This window comes from Astatotilapia calliptera, chromosome 3 (assembly GCF_964374335.1).
Source record: "Astatotilapia calliptera chromosome 3, fAstCal68.1, whole genome shotgun sequence".
NCBI classification, from domain to species: domain Eukaryota; kingdom Metazoa; phylum Chordata; class Actinopteri; order Cichliformes; family Cichlidae; genus Astatotilapia; species Astatotilapia calliptera.
The window spans coordinates 47,541,147-47,565,056 of NC_137424.1; the positions used below are offsets into that span (position 1 = coordinate 47,541,147).

The window sequence follows — 23,910 nt, forward strand, 5'->3', positions numbered from 1 at the left end:
CTATATCTGCAAACCAGGTAGCGCCCACTAAGTCCAGACTGAGTGTTTCCAGTTGTGAAAATATCCCGTTGTGCGCTACATGTGAGAAAAGGCAAACTAATTTGGACAACGATCCTGACTTGATTCTCCCAATGCTGTGCTGAGTTCAGATGTGAAAATTGGCTCTTGGAGGTGCTAGCAGGTGGGTTTGCTTACTTTTGGTCAAGCCCAGCTTCCAGTTTTGATGCTAAGCTCCGCTAACCACCTGCTAAGGCAACGAAACTGAGTGTTTTCCCATAAAATGTCAGAAGGTTCTTACAAAGCTTTTAATCTTCCACAATTTCAAAGTGGATGTGTGCTTGGAGTGGGGGTGGAGCGCAGTCGTTTTCATGGCTTAGTGTAGGCCTGGGAGGATATAAACACTACTTATGGGTTTAATATTAAATGGGTAGAAGTTGCTGGTTCGCAGTATTCACCGTGGTGGGTCACTACACATATACACAAAACACTAGAGAGGGATGCACAGTTAAACCCTAAAGTGTAGACAGGCGATGCCAGTCTGGTTATTTGGCAACAGGTTCTTGGTGAAAATTCAAGTTTAAGTTTGAATCATCCCAGGTTTGAGTCTCACCTCAACATACTGTAAATCTCCCCAAAACGTTCCAACAGCTGTACACGGTCGAGCAACTGCATGAATCCGCTGAGCACGTAAGAACCGCTGAGATCTCTGTGCGCCCCTGAAGCGGCGCTGAAAATAAATCCTGCCAGCATTTTCAGTAGTAAACAGCGTAGTACTGTTTCCAAAATACAAAAATGTGAAACATGTTGCACTGATGAAAGCCTTCCTGTTGCTTCAAAGAAGGCGTGTGAACGAAATGAATTAAGAGTTTCTTCCACAGTCGGTGTAGGAGATGAATGAGAGTTCGGCTATGCTCGTGTGTGTGTTTCCTTACCCAGTGCAAATAACCTGAATTATATAGACACAGTCCTTCGGCCGAGGTGGCAGGTGAAGTCGGTGTAAAGCAAACAGCGAAGGGGGAGGGGGAGGGAGACCCCATCAGGAGGCAGTCTCAGCCCTCCACCCCACCCTCCCTAAATGAAGCCTGAATCCTTCAGTCCCTGATCTGTCCGCTGTAGAGGACGTACATGACAGACAGGTGCGTTGTGGGTAAAGTGCTGGGGTGACGGGTCCCTCTGATTTTTTTTTTTCTTCTTCTTTAAATTAACATTTAAACATTTTTGCTGCTCTGTTCCTTCAACCAGTTCTCCAAAAGCATTACATGAACACTTCTTTCCTTCACAAATATCCAAACTTGCTCACATTTCCACTTTCAATTTTTCCAACTTCTCTCTTCCACAGTCAACTTGTCTTCTGCTTTTTTCTTCCTTTCCTTCGTATTTATTCCTCAACTTCCGTGGACTCCGTTCATTCTGCGCTTACTGAGCTCAGAAACCTCGATGAGTCAGTTCACCTTCCTGTTATATCAGGGCAACAGAAACAAAGAAATGGTGACGGGCTTTTTGATGTTCTGCGCCACAGGCTGGTGCACGCGGGGCTGATGGGTGAGTGGAACCGGGTCTAAGGGGAAGCCCCAAAGTGGATAGCTACGTCAGACTGCCAATCAAGATTGAGCGACTGCAAATGGATTTACCATGCAGCCGCATCAGAATCCAGTCGACAGGATTTTGGGCTCCGCAGGTCTGCTCTCTTTGCCTGGTGTGATTGAAGGATGAAAGCATTAATTAGTAGCACAAGAGGAGAAGTTGCTATCATCGGCCAACAATATGTAAGAGTTCAAGCTGCAAATTCAGTGCGTGCTCACCATCTCCTGAGCTACGATCCAGAGACGGCGTCCTGGAGACGGTTGCCGAGCGACACTGCTGGTCCTCAGACTCCTGACTGATGGAGGACTCTCTGAGAGTTTCCAGAAGCTTATAGTGGGCCTTCTCTATCTCCTGCAAAGGAGTTAACAGTTTTAGGAAACACACTTATTTCTGGTATGTGAACGCTGGCTAGCAAGGGAAAGTCTGTGAGCATCCAAGGGTAGACCAAACTGTTCTCCACGGGGTCTCCTGACTCTTTCACGTCTGTCACGTGTTCAGGGTGAACCTGCTCTCATCTGTGAGGAGAACAGGCCACCAAATGCTAACTGGCACACGGCTGTGAGCACAGGTCCTACTAATGGTGCTTTTATGCTTTCTGTTCTCTCCCTATTGCATGGCTGTGTGTGACAAAACTGACACCAGTGTACGATCATGTCGGTTTTTAACCACCGTTTAAATGACGGCTCAGTAAAGCAGCTCAGAGATCGTCAGATTGCGCAGCGGGATATGCTGCAACAGTTTCAAAAATATGAGACTTCTCTTCCACTTTCAGTGCTTATGTGGTGATGCTGTGTGAGTGGCGACACCTATCTTTCAGGAGAATACTGCAGCTGCTTACTGCGCCTTAACGGTGAGCAAAAATAGAAGTAACTGTGTGATGGCACCGTCTGTTTACAACAAGCAAAGCGACAGACTCGGTGGGTATCCTGGGACGTTGAAGGACGTTGGGCCCTTGAGTCTCTGCAATACAGTCTGACTAAAGCTTGGTCACAAACCTCCACCTGAGTGACCTCCTAGAGGTCATTATGCAGGAGTCCTTTCACCCTAACCAGCCGTCCTCATGTAACAGCATACCTCCTGCCATCTCCTCCACACCTTCAGACTGTGCTGGGAGACACAGTTAACGATCTTTGGGGAGCTACACTATCTGTGCACCGGACACAATCTAAGGCTATGACAGGTGTCCTGTCATCACCTTCATTCGCACCAAAGCAAATGAAACCTATTCACAATGATCTATGTTTCTTTACTGGACAGACTGAAGATTAACTGTGATGATTATGCACATTTTTCCCTCTCTTCAGATTCTTGTTTCTCAAAAGTTTCTTAAAGCATTTAATATCTAATCTTCTGCTGTTACTCAGGTCTAATAACCACACACTGAACATGGTCGGGGGTGTGGAGTTGGCAGTTGGCACAGACAGAAAACCAGCTTGCGCCGGCGGCTCTTTTGTTGCCATCTTTTCCACAAAACTCACCTTCAGGTGGCGCAACTTGGTCATCAGCTCCTCAATCGTATGAAAAATCTCATCCACGTTTCTGATTACGTGAGTGTGTTGCGCAGCCTGCAAATGGCCTGTTTCTTTTTCCTGTTCTAGTTGCATAGTCTCTGATTGGTTGGCCTCCGGGCCGCGGGCTGCCGGCTCTTCTTCCATCTGCGTCTGTGGCAACGTCATTTCCTCTACAGGTGGAGGGAAGTGGCTGGCGGTGGGTGTAGGGGGGTCGTTGAGATCTTCAGTCACGCTCTCGCCCTGTTCTATGGGCATGACCAGGTAGAAGGTATTTCCTGAATCGCAGAGGTGTAACAAAACAAGAAGTGTTTTAGTGAATGAACAGAGAGTAAAATCAACACCGCTAACATCAGATGTTATATTCTTTATTACACCTATAAAAAAACTAGAGCTGTGGACCAGGTCGGTCAGCATTACCCTGCTTTTTGGCCTCGCTTCTTGACTTGGATGACTGATTGGAGGGGAGGGTGACATCATCAGTGATGTCTTCAGCGACAGAAGAAGAAGAAGGAGGAGGACCCGCAACCACAGCTACGCACACAGAGGATAGACTTGTGACAAAAGAGGAGTGCACTGAAAGGTGTAAAGGAGTGAAGAGTTGAACTAAAGCAACCAGTGTGCCGTCACGTTCTCAACAGCGAGAAGATAAAGTGCGTGAGAGAGAAGACATGCAAAGGACGGCGGCCATTATTCACACCCAGATGTCATATAAGCAGATGACAGTGACCACGTGTCACCTCATTGGGGGAAAAAGGTGCAAATTATAGCTCAAGATGTTTAATTATCTGAGAATTTAGTGCAATCGTGAGTGAGCGGCTGCTGAAAAAAATCATGAAAAAACGGGTGCTCGGCAGCCAGGCTGTGTTTACCTTTCCTCACAACCTGAGGTTTGGGTGCTTTTGCAAGCAGCAGCTCTTCTGGCTCCGCCTCCCATTCATCGGTGCAGCAGCTGAGGACCGTCTCCAGAGACTCCGGTCGCTGCCTCTCTGTGAATGAGTTGCTTTCAGCGGCCGTCTCATTGGTGGGTGTATCATCTGAATCGTGGCTCCAACAGTCCTCTCCGAAATCTTGTAATATGAGCTGCCGCAGGGTTTCAACTGTAAATTTTTTTTAAAAGGGATGAATTTTGGATTAGCGATGATTCAGGTTTAAAGGTTCGATTTCTTTCTTTTCTACTTTTTATGTTCCACAATCAGAAGAAACAGAATCCAACGTAAAATACTCGGAGGCTCTCACCGTCTTGCAGAGCGGCCTCCGCCACGCCTTGTCCTTTGAGCAAAGCTTCCGATTGGTCCACAGGCGTACTGTGGGAGATCGCGGGCTCGTCGCTGTTGGAATGAGTCTCCGTGGAGTCTGACTGCTCCGTCATCGAGTTATCTGGGAGAAAGCGAAGTTGGAGAAAGCTTTTTAAAACATCTGCAGAATGTTTACAGATCTGAGGCCGACGATCGCGGCGTGGTCATTACCTCCGTAGGCATTGCTGCCAGTCGAGACGGGGGAAGAACTGCGTAGACTCGGGGACCTGGAGGAAGAATAAAGAGTATGACGCATATTTTTGGATTAAAAATAAACAGATCAAAAGAACATACAGATCATCATATTGTGTTTAAAACAGGGAGGTCAAACATAAGGCTTGCGGGCCAGAATCAGCCCACCAAAGACTCCAATCCTGCCAGTCGGACTGTTTTGGAACATGTGAACTCTGCACTTTTAAGTTTGGTAAAGTTTGACAGCTTTTCCTGCTTAAACATGACCACTCATGCGACAATAACATAAATAAGTGATAGTTACATAATTAAATGACAGAAAAGTTCAATTTTTTCACTGTCTAATCAGGACATTTCATCAAAGAAATGATTCAAATCAAATCTACTCACGACATGGGTATCGAGCTGTGATTCATCAGAGGTGACGATCCGCCGGCGGCAGAGATGGCCTTTTCCAGTAAATCTTTCCAGCTGTTTAACAAGAAGAAGTTAAGACATTTTAAATTAAGTGAAGAGTGCAGCACAGCACAGGTTTCCTCAGGTAAATGTGAATGAATCAAAGAAAAGAGCTTACGTCTCCTTCTTGGATGTTGTTGCAGCCACCAGCTCATAGATCTGCATATCTGTGGTGCTGATGATGTAAAGAGCTTTCTTGTCTAGAGAAAACAGAAATAAAAAATAAAATTTGTAAAAAAAAAAAAGGTAATTAAATATTATTTAAAAATTACAAAAACAGAGAAACAAAAGGCTGCGAGGTACCTGTAGCTACCGGGCGAACAAGCAGCGACGCCAGGTTCACTAGAGGGCTGAAAGAGGTCTTGCTGTCACCGCTGCCTCCCCCGCCTCCACCCAATCTGCTGGAATGATTTCGCAGCTGTAGGCGGTCGTCCGGGCCCTTCTGAAGGAGGACGAGGCAGTCTGACAGCAGCAGCGCTTGGATCTCTGACACAGGAATGCAGATATTTGTGGTTAGAAGGCCTGAAACTAAACTGATGAGACATAATGACCACAGCGATGCTCACCTATCAGCTTTTCTTTGTTAACTTTCCAGGTGAGAGGACCTTCATGGATCATTCTCTTCGTGGTGAGGTCCACATTCTGCGTGAAACAAGAACGAAGCGAAACATTTACAGATCAAAAATGAATCGTTGTCATTTAAAAATCAGAAGAAAAATAAAGTTTTAAACTTGTACGCCACCTTGAACTGAGGAGCAGCATCCAGCCTGCACTGGTACTCGCTGAGGCGCTGCCGGTGCTCCGATTCCCTAACGTCCTCATTGACGCTCTGCAGTATCCCTCGGCAACACGCGTGCGCTCGCTGGAGCAAGGGCAAATCTGATGAGCCCGCTAAAATCAACAAAAACAAATAAGATCATGGTTCCTAGCAACAGCTCAGTTTGTGGTCAGGGTTATGTTGGATCTGCTTTTCCTCACCTTCTGTGTATTTAACGATTTTGTCCAGCAGCAGCGGGTACTTGGTGAGTCTCTGCATCTCTGACACCAGCAGGTCTTTGAGCTGTAACCTGCGGCAGTGAGGACTCGCCTCACACTCCTGAACAAATAAAACAACGCGGTCATGTTTAAACACAACTATACGCTTTATTACACCTATGACACATATACACGGTATAATAACTATCCTGTACACAGAACTATTTAGTGCACCCTCGAATATCACAGATATAAAGCGATTAATAACAACTGTTCCTCAACACAAATCAGTCACCAATCATCCAATCACACGGAAGCAACTCAGTCAGGATGACCTACTGAAGCTCAAACTGATTTAAGGGACTGTGAACATCTGGTTCCTTTGGACCCTCAGTACAAACTGATCATTTAAACACCACAGGCTGCCTCGTCCACGTCCATCCCTTTATGACCACAGTGTACCTATTTTCTGATGGATGCTTCCAGCAGGACAACAAGTCATGTCACAAAGCTTGAATCATCTCAAACTGGCTTCTTGAACATGAGTTTACTGCACTCAAATCACATCCAGTCACCACATCACAGTTCAATAGAGCAGCTTTAAGTGGAAGAACAAACTGCAGCAACTACGTCATGCTGTCATGTCAATACAGATCAAAATCTCGGAGAAATGTTTCCAGCACCTTATTGAATCTGTGGCACGACGAATTAAAGCAGCTCTGAAGGCCAACCTGAAACTAGCAAGGTATACCTAATAAAGTGGCCGCTGTGTTTTTGATGATAATGACAGAGCATGTTTGCTTCCTGAAAAATTAACTGGAAAATGCAAAGATTTCACACAAAGACATAAAAAGAAAGCAGAAAGATCAGCAGCCAGATAAAAACCTGCATGTGCACCACTGCAGCTGCGGCCACAGACACGACCTCCTGCTCGCTGCTTTCTCACTGTGGTAAAACAACGAAGGCTTGCTTCAGACTAAGACGGCGTCCTGTACGTTCGGTGTGAACTTGCTCAGGATTATCACAGTGAATGTATAATCCCGGCAGGAAAGCACAGATGTGGGAGTGTGAAGATGCAGGGCTTCACGAGAGCAAAGGATGTTGGGAAAAACTACATTTAAATCATAAGAGCCTAACGGCGGCTACAGAACTTCTAAGATTCCTCTGTAAGGAGTGTTATAACATAACAATACCCAACAGGAAAGCTTGAATTCATGTCCTCTCACGAAGCAAAAAATAGAGAGACTATGAGCTGAGACAGTGAAAAAGAAAACGCAGCTGGGGGGAAGCAAAACTCTAGAAATGATGCAACACTGACCTCCTGTGTGCCAAAAGAGACCATGTCATTAAAAATGAAGGCAAACACACAAAGTATGAAATGTTAAAATATTTTAGTCCCAGTAAAAACAACAGCCCCTCCGACTGTGTGACTTTTACTTTGGTCTTTTAAATCTGAACTGTTGAACTTAGAAGTGCAGTTATTGTAAGGCGACACAGTTTTGAACAATCTGACAAACTGTACACACATGAACACACTTCTGTCGTCAACTGTGAGTAAATGACACACTTTTTTAAAATGATGTGTTCACTGCATAAAGCTTTAATAAGCACAAGGAGCATCAAAGTGTGTGTTGCATGAATATTTTACATGTTTTGTCAGAGGCTGTGTGTGTGTGTGTGTACCTGGATAATGTGAGCGAAGCGAGGGTCTTTACGCTGTTTGCTCTTAATGAGCTCGAGAGCCTGAGACTGCTGGCAGCACAGCTGGGACGCTTGTTCCTGAAACTCGTCTCCGGCTGCCCCTTCAAACTACAAACACACACAAACTGTAAACACACTGAATATGGAGCACGAAAACATGTTTCTACTTGCCATCGAGACGGGAGGAGCAAAACAAACCCTGGTCAGCATCACATCCCCGATGTCCTGAACAATCGGCGATTCTCTTCGCTTCTTCATCGCCTCACACAGACTCGCTGCAAACGAGAGACACAAAAGCAACAAAGAACATCAAAGCCTGGAAATGTTTAAATTAATCATGAAAACAACACACGGGGTATTTTTAAGAATCAGGACAAAGCTTCCCCTTAGTGAGGGAGTACAGTGGTCTAACACCGAGTGTCTACATGGCTCGAAATAAAGGCTCAGCAAACATAAAGAAGAGCTGCTGTTTACCTAGCAACACAGAGCAGTGAACACAAAGCAACTCAAAGTACAACACATCGGGTGTGCAAACAGACACAGCAGGACAGCAAAGGGCTCTTAAAAAGGGAGGATTTCCATTTACACAGGATACGTTTCATATTTAACTCATCTAACTAATATGAAGACATCCAAACATCAATCTTTATTCCATTTTCTTGCTTGTATTGATTAAAATGTCACAACCAGGCCTGTGTATAAACACTTTCACAGGCCTTTAGCAGCTATGGTGGACAAACACTGACCGTGGAGCTCGTAGACTTGAGGCAAGTTGGGGAAGATGCAGGCCAGCTCGTCAGAGTTCAGGACAGTCCTCATCTTCTGATAGAAAACCTGGTCCAGGACCCGTAAGGTTCGCAGGTGGGACACCTCAGTGGTGAACAGCTCTGAACAGGATGAGGCCACATGAGGAAAGAGGAAAGGGTCATACTACCTCGCATATGTGAGAGATGTGTATTAGGAAATAAAAGCAAATTAAAACCTGCTGATTGTACTGAGAATTAAATGCTGTAGCTCTTACCGTATATGACAGCCTGTCTATCCACCTCACTGGGGCTGAGTGTTGCAAGGAGCTGAGGGGTAACAGTCTCCTGCCAGGTCTTACTATCCATCACGTCATCCTCCAGTGCTGCAGCATCGGGTAGCAGGGCCAGCGGCGACTCCACGCTCCTACACGGGGATCCAGAAACACGGGTGGATGAGGCGGACCGACGTGTACCCGCAGAGAGATGGAGCGATGGGTAGACAGCAGTGGCGGACGACACACGAAGAGACAAACAGAAAATAATCAGCCGTGAATCCACGATCATCTCTGTAACTCCATGTCTAAATAGTTCTTTTAAAATGTATTAGTACTGTAAGATGATCAAAGTAAAAATTTTCCTGCTTGTGAACCCAACTTCATCTTCAAATGTCCATATCTTTATTCCTTTGCCCTGTCCATCTACTGTGACAACAGTTTAACTCACCTGCGTCTAGACCGAGGGGTGTATGGGGGTGTAGGGTTCTCTAGAGACCTGAGTTTGAGAGAGTGGAGAGAAAGACGGCACTAGGTGAAAACCTATAATTCTCAGGGTCAAATCAGGGGCAAAAAACTTTATTTACATGTGCTTCAGGGGATCAAAAGTCTCTCCTTCAAATAAAGTGACCTCAGCTCCTGCCTTAAGGCTGCTAAGGTGCGTGTGTTGGTGTTTGAGCACCCCGACAGGTCTGGCTTGGTCAATCTTTACCGTGCAGAGTTGCTGGATGCAGAGGACGAGGCGCTGTGCTGCAGAGGCCTCAGGCCTGGCCCGTCCCTCTCATCTGCGCAGTCCTCCATGTCCACATCGCTACGAGAGCGGGGCACAGACTCGGCTCCTGAGGTGCCGCCCCGCCGTCGCCCTTCTCCCTGAGCCTTTAGTGACTCGCTGCGAGCCAGGCGAACTGGTAGAGGGCTGGTGGGGACAGAGCACACAAAGCAAACCCAAAAGGCTAAATCAGTTTAACCACTTCCAACAAAAACAATAAAGCAAAGTCTGCTTCACTCAGTTGCTGCCAGCTGGCTGTGAACTTATACTGCAGGCGCAGCTACCTGTCCATTTCATCCCCGAGGCTGCTGGAGGAGAGCCTTTGCGGGTCAGCGCCGTCGCTGACTTCCTCGCCGGTCTCGGTGCTATTCTCAAACTGCTGAATGATGTTCCGCACGCTGCCAGGCCGGACTGCCAATACAAACGTTACTCATTACTTTAATGGTATAATAAAATAACATTCCTTTCTTTTGCCCTCTCACACACACACACACACACACACACTACAAGGAGAAACGGTTGATGAAAAAACAAAAACAAAATTCAAATCCATCACCAGGTATGATTCTTAAAATTAAATTTGCACAAAAGGGTAAAATTAAAAGTGAAATTATAAGTGAAGTACCTTCGGTGGGTGACAGCGGGACATGGAATGCTACAAAATCAAAGCGAGCCAAACAGAAACAACAATAAAAATCAGAATAATGACACAATGAAAATCCCATAAATCAACGCATGAAACCAGGAAAAATCAATTAAAAGGCGAACAAAGGACAAAAAGGAATCAATAGAAGCAGAATGAGTGAGAGGGTCACGTGTGTCAGCATGCTGCTGTTTGTTGTGTGTCAGCGAACCATCAGCTGACACTGACAGGAGCCGTTATTAGACAATGTCGAGAGACCGCAGGAAGCATGACCATGAGCCGGGCCTGGATGATGATTTAAAAAGCTTCTTCTAAAGTGTTTGTGCTGTTTAATTTACTGGACTGGGATGTGGTCCGGGGTTTGCCGATGTACTTCAGGATGGGATTTCTCTTTTTATCCTCTCCATCTTTTTCCTTCTTGGTACCGCTCAGCTGTGGAGAGGAGGTCTGAGTTCAGTCACTGAGATCGAGTGCGACAAACAACAACTTTTAAGAGAGAAAATTGGAAAACACACAGTCACATCAAAATGAATATCATGCAATCAATGCAGAGAAACTGGCCACTTTGTTAGGTACACCTGTTCAACAGCTCGATAACACAAATTAGCCAATCATACGTCAGCAACTCGGTACATTTAGGCAGGTAAACATAGTCGGGACCTGCTGAAGTTTGAGCTGAGCTTCAGAATGAGAAAGAAAGGCTGCTCTTTGTTTTGACTACCAGTAAGCTGCAGTTCATCGGGCAAAAGTCCCTCAGTGATGGGTCAGAGGTCAGAGGAGAATGAGTGAGCTGATAGGAAGGCCAGAGTAATTTAGATAACGACTCATTATAACTAAGATATGAAGAAGAACATATCTAAATGCACAACTCTTTCAAAGCTTGAAGCAGATGGGCTACAGCAGCAGAAGATCACACATGGTGTCACTCCTGTCTGCTGCAACATCTGGATGGTCTCAATTTGGCATAAACAAAAGCATGGATCCATCCTGCCTGGTATTAACTGTTCAGCTGGTGGTGTAATGGTGTGGGGGGATATTGTCGTGACAATGACTTGAATGTCAATGAATGTCAACATGGACCAAAATCTTTGAGGAATGTTTCCAGCACCTTATTGAATCTGTGCCATGATGAATTACAGCAGCTCTGAAGGCAAAAGGGAGTCCAACATGGTAGCAGTAGGGTGTACCTAATACTGTGGTAGAAAATCACAGGCCGGGTCCTTTTCACTTTCTCCAAGTTTGTTTGTTCTTCAAGACGCCGTCACATTAATGATTACAGCTGCAGAAGGTGACAAGATAAAAGGCAAGTTTCCATTCTTACCTTCTTGGACTTTAAGAAAGTGATCCACTTGTCCTTCTCTGTGGTCAGGCCGGGGAAGACCTTGGAGTCTCTAGGCTTGATCCCAGAATGACGCAGGTAGAGGATCACAGCTGAAGCCAGAGGAGAACTGAAGGAGAGGAGTGAAGAGCAGAGACCAGAAAAGAAGGTTTGAAGAATTAGGAAATTTCTAATGCAGGTGTAGCTGTTATATTTCACTCCAACAGGCGAGCCTCTTCTTTTACCTTCTGTCCTCCTCGTGCTTTGATCTGCAGCAGGAAGACAAAGAGACAAAACGTTGTTAACTCCCTCCACGACAAAAATCCCTTTTCCAAAGAGCTCCTCAAACTTAAATCCACTTTATTCAGGTGCAAATAAGAACGCAAGAAACAGCACCGAGCCACAGTCATGTGACGGGAAGCAGCTTCTGTGTGTGTATAACGTGAGAGGAGGAAATGTCATGTGGTTTTTCCAGAGTTTGTGGCCGGGATGAATGACCTTTGTCATGATAGCTTTACTGATATGTAATAACAGTTTTATTGGACGCCGAACAACTGACGGCGTCGCTAGGGAAACCTGGCTCAGTCTGTGTGTGCGCGTGTGGTGAGAGCACGAGTAAATAAACTTAATTGGACACAGCAACACAGACACAGAAAGCTGAATCAGCCGATCAAACAAAAACAAACCGCTGCCTTCACTTTGAACTCGATGTGGTTTAAACTTTACAGTTTAGGGCTAAAATACCACGATAAATGCAGACAGACTCACAGTATTTCCCACAGGGCGGTGACTTGTTTGTCCACCACCTGTTTCTCTTTCACAGTGTCTCCATCAAGGTGCTGCAGGTCTCCTTCTCCAAACAGAGAACCGAGACCCATCATCTGCTTGTTCCTGTTGAAACACACGGACACGAGGTTAATGTAACCCTCTGAGAAACTCTTCTTCGGATTTAAAAAAATTTTTTTCCACTGAATAAACAAACAAAATGAATCCTCTGTGATGTACCTGTAGTCTTGCAGCTGGTCCTGGATTTCTGGCAGCACAAGCTGCTGCAGCTCAGACAGAGGTCCCCGGATGTCCTCCTGAGCATGAAGTCGATTTTCTTATGAGACAATGGACATAATAGCAAAGGGTACAGTTAGTCAGCAGGAAAAATCAAACTAATATTTTTAATAATAATAATAATGATATTGATAATAATAATAAATAACATGTTTGCTTTGACAGAATAACATGAACCTTTAAATTTGATGACTACTATTTATTTACTCTAGCTACTCTCAAACTGTTTGGCAGGCTCCACCTTGTGGGCAAAAGATGCACTGCATTGGTGGATCACTGGGGGAAGAGAGACACACTGGCCACTTTATTAGGTACATGTTGCTGCTACCATGTTGGACCCCTTTTTTCCATTAAAAACTGCTTCAATTCTTCATGGCACAGATTTATCAAGGAGCTGGAAACATTCCTCTGAGATTTTGGTCCACAGTGAAATGATGTCCACAGAGACTCATCAGACCAGGCCACATCCAGTCCAGTCTTGTCAAGTCCAATTTTGTTGAGTTTGCATGAATTACAGTCAGAGTTTGCTGTTCTCCCATTGCAATCTTCTTCTTCTGATGTGCTGGGTGTTCAGAGATGCTCTTCTGCAAACCCTGATTATAATGAGTGGTTATTTGCATTACTGTTGCTTTCCCATTAGCTAAAAACCGCCCGGCCGCTCTCCTCTGTCATCTTGCATCAAAAAGGCATTTTCTCTCAGATAACTCTCTTTTTTTCAGACCAGTGTCTGTGAACCCTAAATATGGCTGTGTGGGAAAATCCCAGCAGATCAGCATTTTTTGACCAGCCCATCTGGCTCCGACAACCACACCACACTCAAAGTCACTTAAACCTTCCTGTGCTGCTCAGTTTGAACTTCAGCAGGTCATCTTAACCATGTCTACATGCCTAAATGTGTGCACTTCCTGGCATGCGACTGGCTAATTTGATATTTGCATTAATAACAGTTGAGCAGGCATTCCTAATAACATTTCCCACATCTGGCACTGAGCAGGAAGTGGGTAGGCGACATGAGGCAGGAATGGCGCTCACTGAGTTGCTGTGAATTCACTGCCTGCACAATTCTTACATCACACAAACATGATGCTACAGTTTGAAGACCTTCATTTCGCCAATTTACCTTAATGAAATGTGGTCAAGGTTGACTTTTGGAGGCTTTTTCACAAAACAGAAAATTCTGTATATGACTGGATACATCAACACAAACACGAACACGCGCTTTTAGTTCACTTACCGATATCAGCAAGATACTCCTCTCGTACTTTAATCTTCAGGGGCTGTAACCAAAAAAAAAAAAACATGTTTTCTTTCTTACAGTTACTCTATGGTAAAAATATAGAGTCAGTCCTTTTTAACCGGAGCACACAAGATAATTGTGGTACCATCATCACCAGTCAGTTAATACAGGGATAACAGGATTAGACTCATTACATACAGCATCTGGTTCCAGGAACAGGGAGCAGATCTGAGGTGCAAGAGTGCGGGCATCTTTAGGAAGGGAGCCGAGGTAAGCCTCCACAGACAGGTAGAACAGCTGATGCAGAAACACAGAAAACAACCATGAAAGTAAGAAATCAAACACAGACATGCACGTGCGTTTGTGTAACTTAGTGCTCACATGCACCAATTTAATTGAAATATACATAAGATTCTGGATTATCAGAAACATTTTGAACTACTAAAATTGGAGGCCTTGAATAAAAAGCTAAACTGTATTGCCACAAATATTTGCTTATCTGCCTTCACACGCATATGAACTCGAGTGTCGTCCCACACTTAACCTCCTCTTAAAGTCTGAAACATGACATAACTGCAATAAAATTCAAATTTTGGGAAAATGGGGAGTTTACTGAACCTTGTGCAAAAGATAATATAAACTGACCAGAGGGTTGGGATCCAGAAGCTGGGTAAAGACATATCTCATGAACACTGCCATGTGTGCTGGTCGTGCCTTTAACAGCTCAATATCTTGGTATGGACCGTCCATCTGAGAGAAAGATGGGAAAAATATGAAGGGATGCTCAACTGGTGGAAAATGTACAAAAAAGAAGAGACATCTTCCAAAAAAAAAAAAAAAAATTATATCCATCTATCTATGTCACCTCATTAAATGCATAGCCGTCATATTCTTCATCTTCCTCCTCGGGCCCGATGATCTGAGCCTTTCCACCCTTGAACAGACACACACAGATTTCAGAAAACGGAAAATACTTTGGAAAACACACATGTGCATTTTAATTCACATAATTCATGTGCAGGGATCAATATAAATAATGAATATATTCATGCTGAAAAATGATCTCAGCAACTGTCTGGTGCATTTGAAAGGAAAGGGCAAATCAAAGTGCCACACGGCAGAAACAGGCAGGAAGCGACAGCCTGAATGTCTGAGAAGGAAAGCAGCCGTTGCCTTGAAGGGTCGGCGTGTCACAGTGAACCATGCAGAACATGCAGGTACGAACGCAGACTCCCAGTACAGACTGGAAATGTTGTGTAATACAGCATCGTCTCCTCAGTTACTGACTCTGCTCTATAAAAGTGATTAATAACATTCAGCCTGGTTTGGTAACAATCACATGACACCACTAAATCGGAAATTTCCAAAGTGATACATTAACGTGGTGCCCTTTCTCCGTCTCCCTCTCTCACTTTCTTTTTTTCTTTTCGACCTGCATGCCCTCCTACCACTCCAGTACACATTTATCTTAATCGTGTGATGATGATCCTCTGATTTTGTCAGTCATTAGTCCTGTGTGCCTCCAGCAGCAGAAAGAGGAAAAAGTCTTTGCAGTGAATATGTGCATCAATCTCACCAAATCAGATAAGGTGGATATGTCGGACGTCTGGCGCCGGTGCAGGGGGGTCCTGAAGGAAAATGAGGGGGAGGAGTGGGGACTCTCAAAGGCCTGGGGAGGAGGACGAGGAGAAGGAGGGAATGAAGAAGGACGAGCGGGACGGGATGAGTGCACATGCACAAGCACACACAAACAAGCTTATTAAAAGAGAGATTGTGGCGCCTACCTCCATGTCTCCTTCACTGGAGTCTATTGATTGTCGCCCTGTGAAAGCAAAGAATCAATTGAAACCGATTATGAAGCAACCAAATCTATCATTAAAGTTTTTAGTGAATAAAGCTTAAAAGACACAGAGTGCTGTGCAAAAGACCAGCTTCACACCATGACAGAGCCTCCACTGTGTTTTATAGATGACTAAGGACCCTCACCTCACTGGATTCTTAATGGCACGACTTTAAGACACCGCTCATCTACTCTAGAAACTTTTTTTTAATGACTCACTGCACACAACGCGAAGAATCGCCAAGTTTCCGGCTAATATCTTTATGGGACTCATACAATCTTCTGTCAGTCAAACTGTGTTATCTTTGTCACTTTTAGTTAGGTTCAGTTTACAGTTAGTTTCCTTTTTCATTCTTAACACAGCTTATTTGTTAAGTAGCTTAAAAAAATAAACATTCCTCTGAAAATGGTCAGGTACAAGGACTGGACTGAAGATGAGTGAAAAAGCAGACAAGTCCAAATAGAAGCTCTGAAAGACTTTCAGAAAGCCTGTTGCTCAACTCCTCTTTAAAAAAAGAAAGAAGAAAGATGACGCGTGGCTCGAGACTTTTAAACAGCACTGTATATTGTGAAGCTTTACAAAGACCCACAGATACAAACCTTCTCCTGCTATGAAGTAGCCTGTGACAGATTCTGACCTCGTTCCCTCCTACGAACCAAAAATAAAGCGAGTTAAATGGATTTGAAGCACAAGCTTTAAACAGAAGTTACGCTTGTTTATTACCTTTATGATAGAATTAATTCATTTTTGGGGATCAATCAGGGTTTGCAGGATAGGAATTAAAGTCTTTCATGAGAGCAATACTGCACAGTTAGAGCAGCAAATCAATTTAAAAGAATGACATTGTTTTATGTCCCTGATGCAAATGGAAAAAAGCACCAAGCATGTTAGTCAGATCGTTCTGTTTGATGTTTCCCCTGAAAACATTTTTTTTTAACTTAACTGAATTTATCTGGTCATGTTGCCTTTCTAGTAATATGGTTTGTTCTTTTTATTGTGTCTTAGTGTATGCTCTGTCCTAGTAAGATCATTAAGTGAATGTTACAGGAGCTTTTCAGCGATTACAGAAACTGTAATAGAGTAAAACAGCCGGGTTGCCTCACCACATCTTGCTGAATCTTGACTCTGACTTGGTGAGCTCTCCTCTTGGCGCTTTCAATTCGCTCCTCCAGCAATGGCGACGGGTTCCTCAGCTGCTCATCCATCAAGTCCTGCAAATCAAGTCAGTCTCCGTCTGGTTATAAACAGCAGATTTTATCCACACAACTTTATCTTAACTAGTATTCCAAAAGCAAAACAGGCCAAAGGAGCTTAAAAAAATATTTATTCAAGTACACGGTGATAACGGGAGACAGCATGCACTAGATTTTTCTGCAACACGGGCAGCTCACTGATATGTATCGATAAACAAATAGCACAGGTGGCATGGATACCTGCAGCTCGGCCTCTTCCTGCTCCAGCATTTTCCTGAGTATCTGAGTCGCATGTTTTTGTACTTGTGGGTCCTAAAAAATGAGTGTGACACACAAAAAAAACCCCTGTAAATCACTGACGTTTACTCTGCTGGTAAGTAAGCTTTACCGACTAGATATCAGTCCTGAAAGTTTCATGTACTTGTAGTGGTTTGGGTCCTGTGATCCTTTGGGAGGGGGTGCTGCTCAGTCCAGAGGGCAAGGGTGGAGGTGGAGGAGGTGCAGCCTCCCCAGCCAGAGATGATCTTTGATTAAGAGTGTGATCAGTGGCGAGGGGCTCTAAGGGCAAGGAGGTGGTTGATGGAGACGGCCCTTGTAGTGTAAGTGCGACGTAAGATCCAGCTTTGAAATGATAAATGATAAAAGAATGAGGTTAAAACAAGAAAAGCAAAAACATGTAACCACTAAAGCCAAACATATACTCACATTTTATGAGCTTTACCACCTCTTGATGGGACATGGAGGCAACCAACGAGCCGTTCACCTGAGCAGAAAGAGAGACAGAATCAGTAATGTTACTATTGAATAGGAACAAAAAGCACAGATTCCCACATTCAGTGACATGGAAAGCAGTACAAACCTTTATGATTCTGTCCCCTTCTTGGACACCAGCCTTCACTGCTGCTCCACCTGAAGAGCATCCATACAAACATACATTCAAACTCATGCAAAGGATAAAGGACGATTTAACTCACACATAGTCAGCACGGCTGTAATCCGTCACCAACCAGAGCATGTGGGTCAGACTGCATTTGAACAAGCGTTCTTTACAGTGATGACTCGTAGAAATCCACGGTGACATGCCTCACTCACACAAAGTCATACAAACACTGTTCTTCCATCTATCAAAAATTCAATCACATTCACTCTGATAAGCGAATCAGAGAGCACCTCGTGGTTCCAAGGATACTTTGCCGTCCTTGGAGCCGAGCTACTGCCGCCGTTAAGCCCGAAGTGGTGTTACAACAATAGAACTACTGATTGCTGCTGGCATATTAGCAAATGAGATGGTGTTATTTGTTGTATCGCATTCATTTAATGCTAGTTAATGTTCACAGATGGGAAACTGGATTCTGTAAACACAATCCTGGCGAGTTTACGGTCTCAGTCACTCGTTTTGGGTCATCATAACAGGATAGCTGTAGCTCAGGTCATGTACTAATCATAAAGGCTGGTGGTTTGATCCCTGCTCCAGTCTGCATGCCAAACATCCTTGGGCAAGATACTAACCCCAAGTTGCTCTTGGGCGTGAATGTGAGTAAATATTAGCCTGAAAACACTTAAGCATAGAAAAAAGTCCACTTATGAATGGGTGGGGCTGTGGCGTGTTGCATAACGTGTTTGAGTGTGTGAGAAGGACTCAGTTTACCATACTGAACAACAAATCTTCACTAAATTACGTTTAAAAAGGGCAATTATCTGCAGTATTATCTGCTCACTCATTGGCTAACAACATGTCAATCACAAGCTGTTAGCCAGTGAGGGTGCTGTTTCACAGTCAGACCCGCCTCTACTCCTCTCTGGGTTTTGCAACTAAGGTGAGGTTGGCAACGATGCTCAATGAGCCTTCAAAACCCAAAAGGTGATGTAATTGCACCTGCGTTCACCTTTTAACACTGTCTACGTTTCTATGACAACGCAGGCGCAGCATCTCTGTCTCACCTGGTCGGACATTCTGTACCAGCTTCACTCTCTCTCCACACACGGTGAAGCCGAAGCCCAGCTGGTCCTTTTGCACAACCACACATCTGTGCACAAGTCCAGTGCCTGGGGGAGAAGAAGAAGAAGCCGTAATGAGCGGCGGGATGACATTAAATGAAACAAGAATATAACGGCAACTAAAAATAACCCATCATAAGTCGCAGTTACCTGTACTGTCAGAAATGATTTCTGCCGTTGGCTCTCTCTGCTGAGGGCCAGAGGATTTACGCTCCGAGTCCCCAATTGTCAAACTGTTGATCCTGGATTTGAAAGACGAGAAACAGAAAGAGACTTTAGTATGGCATGATACTGAACAGGCCAATTTAGGAAACGCTCTGGGAGGGACAAGGAAGCTCTGAAGGGAATAAATGAAAAACATGAGGGTCAGTGGAGGAGAAATCAAAAGTCAGAGAACAGGCCAAAAAGCTTAGCCAGGAATGCAGAAAATGAAGAGAGAAAAGGAGATTCAATGGAGGCACACGGTTATATTTGCTGTGGTATTAACAGTAATAAGTGTATGAATAGCAGAGAAGAGACAAGATAGCAGTTGACAGGAAAACTCACCAAGCGGCAAAAGGGCTGAAAGCGAAGCATGACAGGAAAGAAGGAAGAAACAGAGAAGGGGGGAAGAAGCAGAAAGTCAGAATAAAGAATAAGACGGAGAAAACAACAGAGAGAAACAGACTGAGGGAGAGGGCAGGCTGCTTAAACCATCACTATGCCCTTCAGACTGTTACAGACTGTAAACACTGAAAGCAGCCATGACTTCAAGGAATATATTTATATGAAGGGGTGTGATGGAAGGTTGAAGGGAATAATTCAAACAAAGGTCATTTTAAATCCAAAGAAATGTGCTGTGATCAGGACAGATAGAGCTCCTCACATAGGCAAGTAGCACCGAAACAATCACTTACTTAAGGGTTAGGTGATCAGAAAACAGAAACAAAAGAAATCTGAACGAAAAAAATTATCTTGAGAATGTCTCTAATTCTCAAATCAAACTGGTTTTGGCTACTCCAATGTGGGGATTTGCTCCAATGTGGAACAGCTTTGTTTTAAACTGCGACAGTCTGCAGCAGACGGCAAAAATCACCAACATCACTGCAGTTCATGTCCTTCTAGAAGCCTTTTGCTTTGTTTTCCTACTCTGAGTAGTTTCACTTGAACACTTTAATTTCACTCAGTGGTTTACATCCTTCCAACCATGCTCTTCTGTTTATCCAATTCAGGGGGGCTGGAGCCTATCCCAGGTATTACAGGGCTCTGGTACATCTATCCTGTGCAAGGTAGCTCACCCCGGACCAACGTGCCTTAGGAGACACTATCAGCATAACCTTGACAAACAAAGGAGTTGCTGAGATGATTCGGGTACCTGAACAGGATCCTTCCTGTTAAGGTGTTCCAGGAGTGCTCTACCAGGAGGATGTCCCTGGGTAGTCCCATGGACAGATTACATCTCTTGGCTGGTGTGGAAACACCTCAGTGTTCACTCAGATGAGCTACAGGAGGTGGTTGGGCTTCTCTGCTTAGGCTGCTGCCTTGTGATATGGCCCCAGATAAGCGGTAGAAAATGGATGGATGGATATTTAAATGCACCAACTATGCACATGCACCACATGGTGGACTTCAAATAAGGATAGCATAAATGATATTCGGCTGTGGTGTCTCCAGCTGTCTGTGTACGTGTCCATGACCACGAGTATAATCGAGGCTTAAGCTACCCAGTAATGCAAGTTCACTCCATACCTGACAAATTAAGAGTAGGAACCCTCTCAATTTCTGGTGTTTGATTTGAGACTTCTGCAATTAATCTACGTAGCACCTACACAGGTGGTGAACACCATTGCCATCATTTAAACCTGCATGCGTTGGTCAATGGTCACATGTAGTTATATCTCCAGGGTCATGAACATTGGGGCTGTAGGTTAGATTGAGGGGTATCAGAAGGGTTAGCTCTTATGACATAGGCATAGCACAGAGCTATACTTGCAGCAGCGGCTTTGACAAAACGGCAGTATTTAGATAAAGATGTCAAAGTGTTTCTTTATCACTTAAAATTAAGTGTTCATGTGAGGATCGTGCACGTAACGAGGTCATAAAATGTTTTTTTTCTTGTATTTTGGGTTCCTAATGTCTCCAAAGCACTGTGAAAAAAAACAAGCAGCCAACCGCTGAGAAATCTGCTGCCACAGCTGTACAATCTGTAGGCTTCACTAACCCCCAAACCCTGACATGAGCGACCACCGGGCAGCTGTCCTACCTGAACAGTTGGTTGTCTGTCTTATTGGCTGCCCTGCCGTCACATGACACACACAAAGACACAGCAGTGCGAGGTAATGGGCACGTGCAAATCGGGGAAAACAGTATACAGCAGGAGAAAGAGGAAAGACACATGATAAACAACAAAGATGCATCACAAAGACGATCACACAGTGCAGGGATATATGGTGAAAGTGGTGACATTAACAAACAAGACGGGGTGCACTACATCCAGTGTTTTATTAGAGGAGATGCAGATTGAATGACATAAATGAACATTATTGTGCAATCTTTTGCTTTTTTTCCTGAAGTCAACAAGCCGTCTGAGCTGTTCTTCCAGTGGCCTCACTGCACATCCATCAGATAAAAACAATGCTCACCTGGGAATACCACATTTTTTTAGCGAGGCGTAAAGAGGCATACCTTTACCCACATAAACTGTCTCGGTGTAGCGGATGTGAGGCTCCTACCTGTCCAGCGTGGAGGTGGGTTGGCGGAGACTCATATCTGCAGCCTTTATAGACACTCCTCTGCTTCCTGGTGTGGGATTCAAAGCTGTCACTGGGCTGCTTTTGTTATCACCACCATGATCTCCGTTTCCTCTTCAACTATCAGTCCGTACAATGAGCCTTTCTGTTGCGCTTTGATCAGATCTCCACGCTACAGGGCTGCGGGTTTAGATCAGACACAGTGCTCTTCATGTTTCACACCAGTGGTTCCAGTTTTAGCCTCAGTAGGATTTAAAGGAAAGTGCTGCTAAAACTATAAACGCTCAAATCTCCCCAGGGTTTGTCTTCACCCCTTTACATTAGTGGTTAAAATTAAATACAGATCGTTGGTGGCTTGGTGCTGAGGTCTCACATTAGTGGCAAATGGATAGAGGACAACCTACTTCCACAAAGATCATCAATCATGAATGAATGGGCTGATATGTCTGGCTATGCTCCAGGAGGTCAACAACATCCCATTTTTGGGTTTTTTGTTGCTGTTTTTTGTTTTTGTCTGTGTCAGGTTTAAAGTAACTGCTTCAACATGGATAAATAACGTTCAGAGGATTAACTGGATATTCGGTGATTACGTGCAGTTAAAAGAAATACTAATGCGAACCTGACACTCACTTGACTCAGACTTGTTTACATGTGGAGGCTTCAGCAGAGATCCCAGACTAAATAACCCCATTCAAATGAGTACTGCTCATTCACTTTGCTTTCACTGATAATGCTTAAAAATAATAAAGCCACCACAAAGTGAATATGATCTGTAGTGATGTACATGTGGCTATCTAGTGCAAATTACTCAATACACAAGTATCAAACTGCGTGTATTAGTGAAACAAAAAAAAAAAATATATATATATATATATATATATATACACGTTTACAAACAGCCTTATCACTCACCCGAGCTAGCTGTAAGCTACAGAAAACAGTCTGTTTTTCTTAACAATGTAAACAACAGCAAAACCAAGACGCTACAAATGGCTTTGCATTAACGCTACTGTCTAACTAAAGGGCTAGCCGATTAGCAGATTACTGGGTATTGGCTCACCCCGCAGATGGAGCTTATATACAAGTAAGCACAGCAAAGAAAGAAAGCGAAAGGTGATCTCCACCGTTCACCTGTGGCTTTGTGTAATTAGCTGACTTGAAGATGATTGCAGCGGCCTGCTAATTGCAGCTAGCGTTAGCTCGGTGAAGTCAGCTCTACGAATCGGCCTCTTTCAACCAGCGGCATGGCGTTGTGTCTCACGCAGAACCGAAGCGCTGCGTGCCCGGCTTTCACCTGCCGAGCCTCCGAGCTAGTTTGCTAACCGGCTATATCTGCAAGACGAAAGACCGGCATGACTTTAGCTGCATGTGAGCAGGTGGATATCACAATGAGAAAGGAAAGGGGAGGGGAGTCAATGCAAGCCCCGGCTTGTTATATCCAGCAGTCTTGTTTTCGTGCAAATTCACACGCAGAGTTGCATATTAGCTAGTTAGCGAGAAGGCAAAGCGATTCCAGTAAGAGCTCCTCCTCAGGTCTTCTTTCCAAATACACAGCGGTTACAGCAGAATCTGCTTCCCTCTCGTGGTCTGCCACAAAAACCCGGATTTAATTAATAATCGTCGTAGCATATGTTTATCTCCTCTCCAAAGTCCTTGACAAGCTGTATGCTGTGCTGTTATCTTGCTGTCTTGTCTGGCTGCTGATCCACCACCATATCCTCAAGGATCACACGACGTACACACAGAGCGTAAACACCGCCCTCGTTTGGTCAGGGTTGTGTACTACAACCGGACAGTAACCAGACAGGATAAGTTTGAATTGCATCCGTTTATGGAAAGATTTTTTTTTCAATAAAAATATATTTTTAAATAATTGACATAAATATTTATTTTTTCCGTCGCTATCACTCTAGCTTGTTTGTGCCACAGATTTTATGAAACATATTTTCATAAAAAAAAAAAATATCATCATATTTAACAAATTATGGAAAATATATTTTTTCATGTTTCGTTATATTTCTTTCAATGATTTTTCTTTCCCGTGAGCAAGTCAAGGTATTGGAATCATATCACAAAATTTTGAGTTATGCATGCTTTGGTTCAGTAGCAGGTACGGTGGGTTTTTTAGTAGTAGACAATATATGAGTGACCTACGGACAGAAACTGTACAGATGTCTGGTTGTTTTGGCCTGATGTGCTCTGTAGCGCCTAGAGGGGAGCAGTTGGAACAGCTTGTGTCCAGCGTGTCATTGGTTTGCAATGTAGTCCCGCATGAAGTGCAAGTTGGCACCAATGAATTTTTGACTTTCCGTTGTAGACCATTGTAGTCCTGTGGCTGATCCAAACCAGTAATGGATGAGCAGAGATCAAACTGGATTATTGCAGAGT

The 23,910-nt window shown here is 44.2% G+C and overlaps 1 protein-coding gene across 8 annotated transcripts; it reads right to left on the minus strand.

Moving 5' to 3' along the window:
* Window positions 1–1,207: 1,207 nt before the first annotated feature.
* Window positions 1,208–23,274, minus strand: arhgef11 (Rho guanine nucleotide exchange factor (GEF) 11). Of its 8 annotated transcripts, none has more exons than XM_080298469.1 (42): window positions 22,654–23,274; window positions 21,505–21,702; window positions 18,944–19,035; window positions 18,737–18,841; window positions 17,655–17,704; window positions 17,501–17,558; window positions 17,217–17,416; window positions 17,036–17,107; window positions 16,706–16,813; window positions 16,202–16,250; window positions 15,546–15,583; window positions 15,338–15,430; window positions 14,627–14,695; window positions 14,407–14,511; window positions 13,960–14,058; window positions 13,759–13,801; window positions 12,468–12,564; window positions 12,231–12,353; window positions 11,708–11,731; window positions 11,466–11,592; window positions 10,483–10,576; window positions 10,127–10,156; window positions 9,786–9,912; window positions 9,445–9,648; window positions 9,184–9,231; window positions 8,736–8,884; window positions 8,461–8,601; window positions 7,913–7,989; window positions 7,697–7,822; window positions 6,017–6,134; window positions 5,781–5,929; window positions 5,605–5,680; window positions 5,342–5,524; window positions 5,157–5,238; window positions 4,973–5,053; window positions 4,562–4,617; window positions 4,332–4,472; window positions 3,965–4,192; window positions 3,513–3,626; window positions 3,063–3,370; window positions 1,803–1,935; window positions 1,208–1,693 (listed from the first exon to the last, which is right to left on the minus strand). In XM_080298469.1, the coding sequence occupies exons 2-42, from the start codon at window positions 21,537–21,539 to the stop codon at window positions 1,644–1,646; spliced, it is 4,302 nt and encodes a 1,433-aa protein (XP_080154595.1). In that variant the 5' UTR covers window positions 21,540–21,702; window positions 22,654–23,274; the 3' UTR covers window positions 1,208–1,643. The 8 variants fall into 8 exon arrangements, with proteins under 8 accessions (XP_080154595.1, XP_026018545.1, XP_026018543.1 ...); XM_026162760.2 differs by lacking the exon at window positions 22,654–23,274 and adding an exon at window positions 19,340–19,354 and having other exon boundaries at window positions 21,505–21,688; XM_026162758.2 differs by lacking the exon at window positions 22,654–23,274 and adding an exon at window positions 21,036–21,068 and having other exon boundaries at window positions 21,505–21,688.
* Between the last annotated feature and the right edge of the window lie 636 nt (window positions 23,275–23,910).

Coding starts and splice junctions, on each gene's coding strand:
- arhgef11 (XM_026162758.2), bottom strand. CDS start 21,539: ATGAGTCTCCGCCAACCCACCTCCACGCTGGACAG. Junction 5,525..5,604: donor TAACAAAGAAAAGCTGATAG/GTGAGCATCGCT, acceptor TTCCTGTGTCAG/AGATCCAAGCGCTGCTGCTG. Junction 4,473..4,561: donor TGGCAGCAATGCCTACGGAG/GTAATGACCACG, acceptor GCTTTCTCCCAG/ATAACTCGATGACGGAGCAG.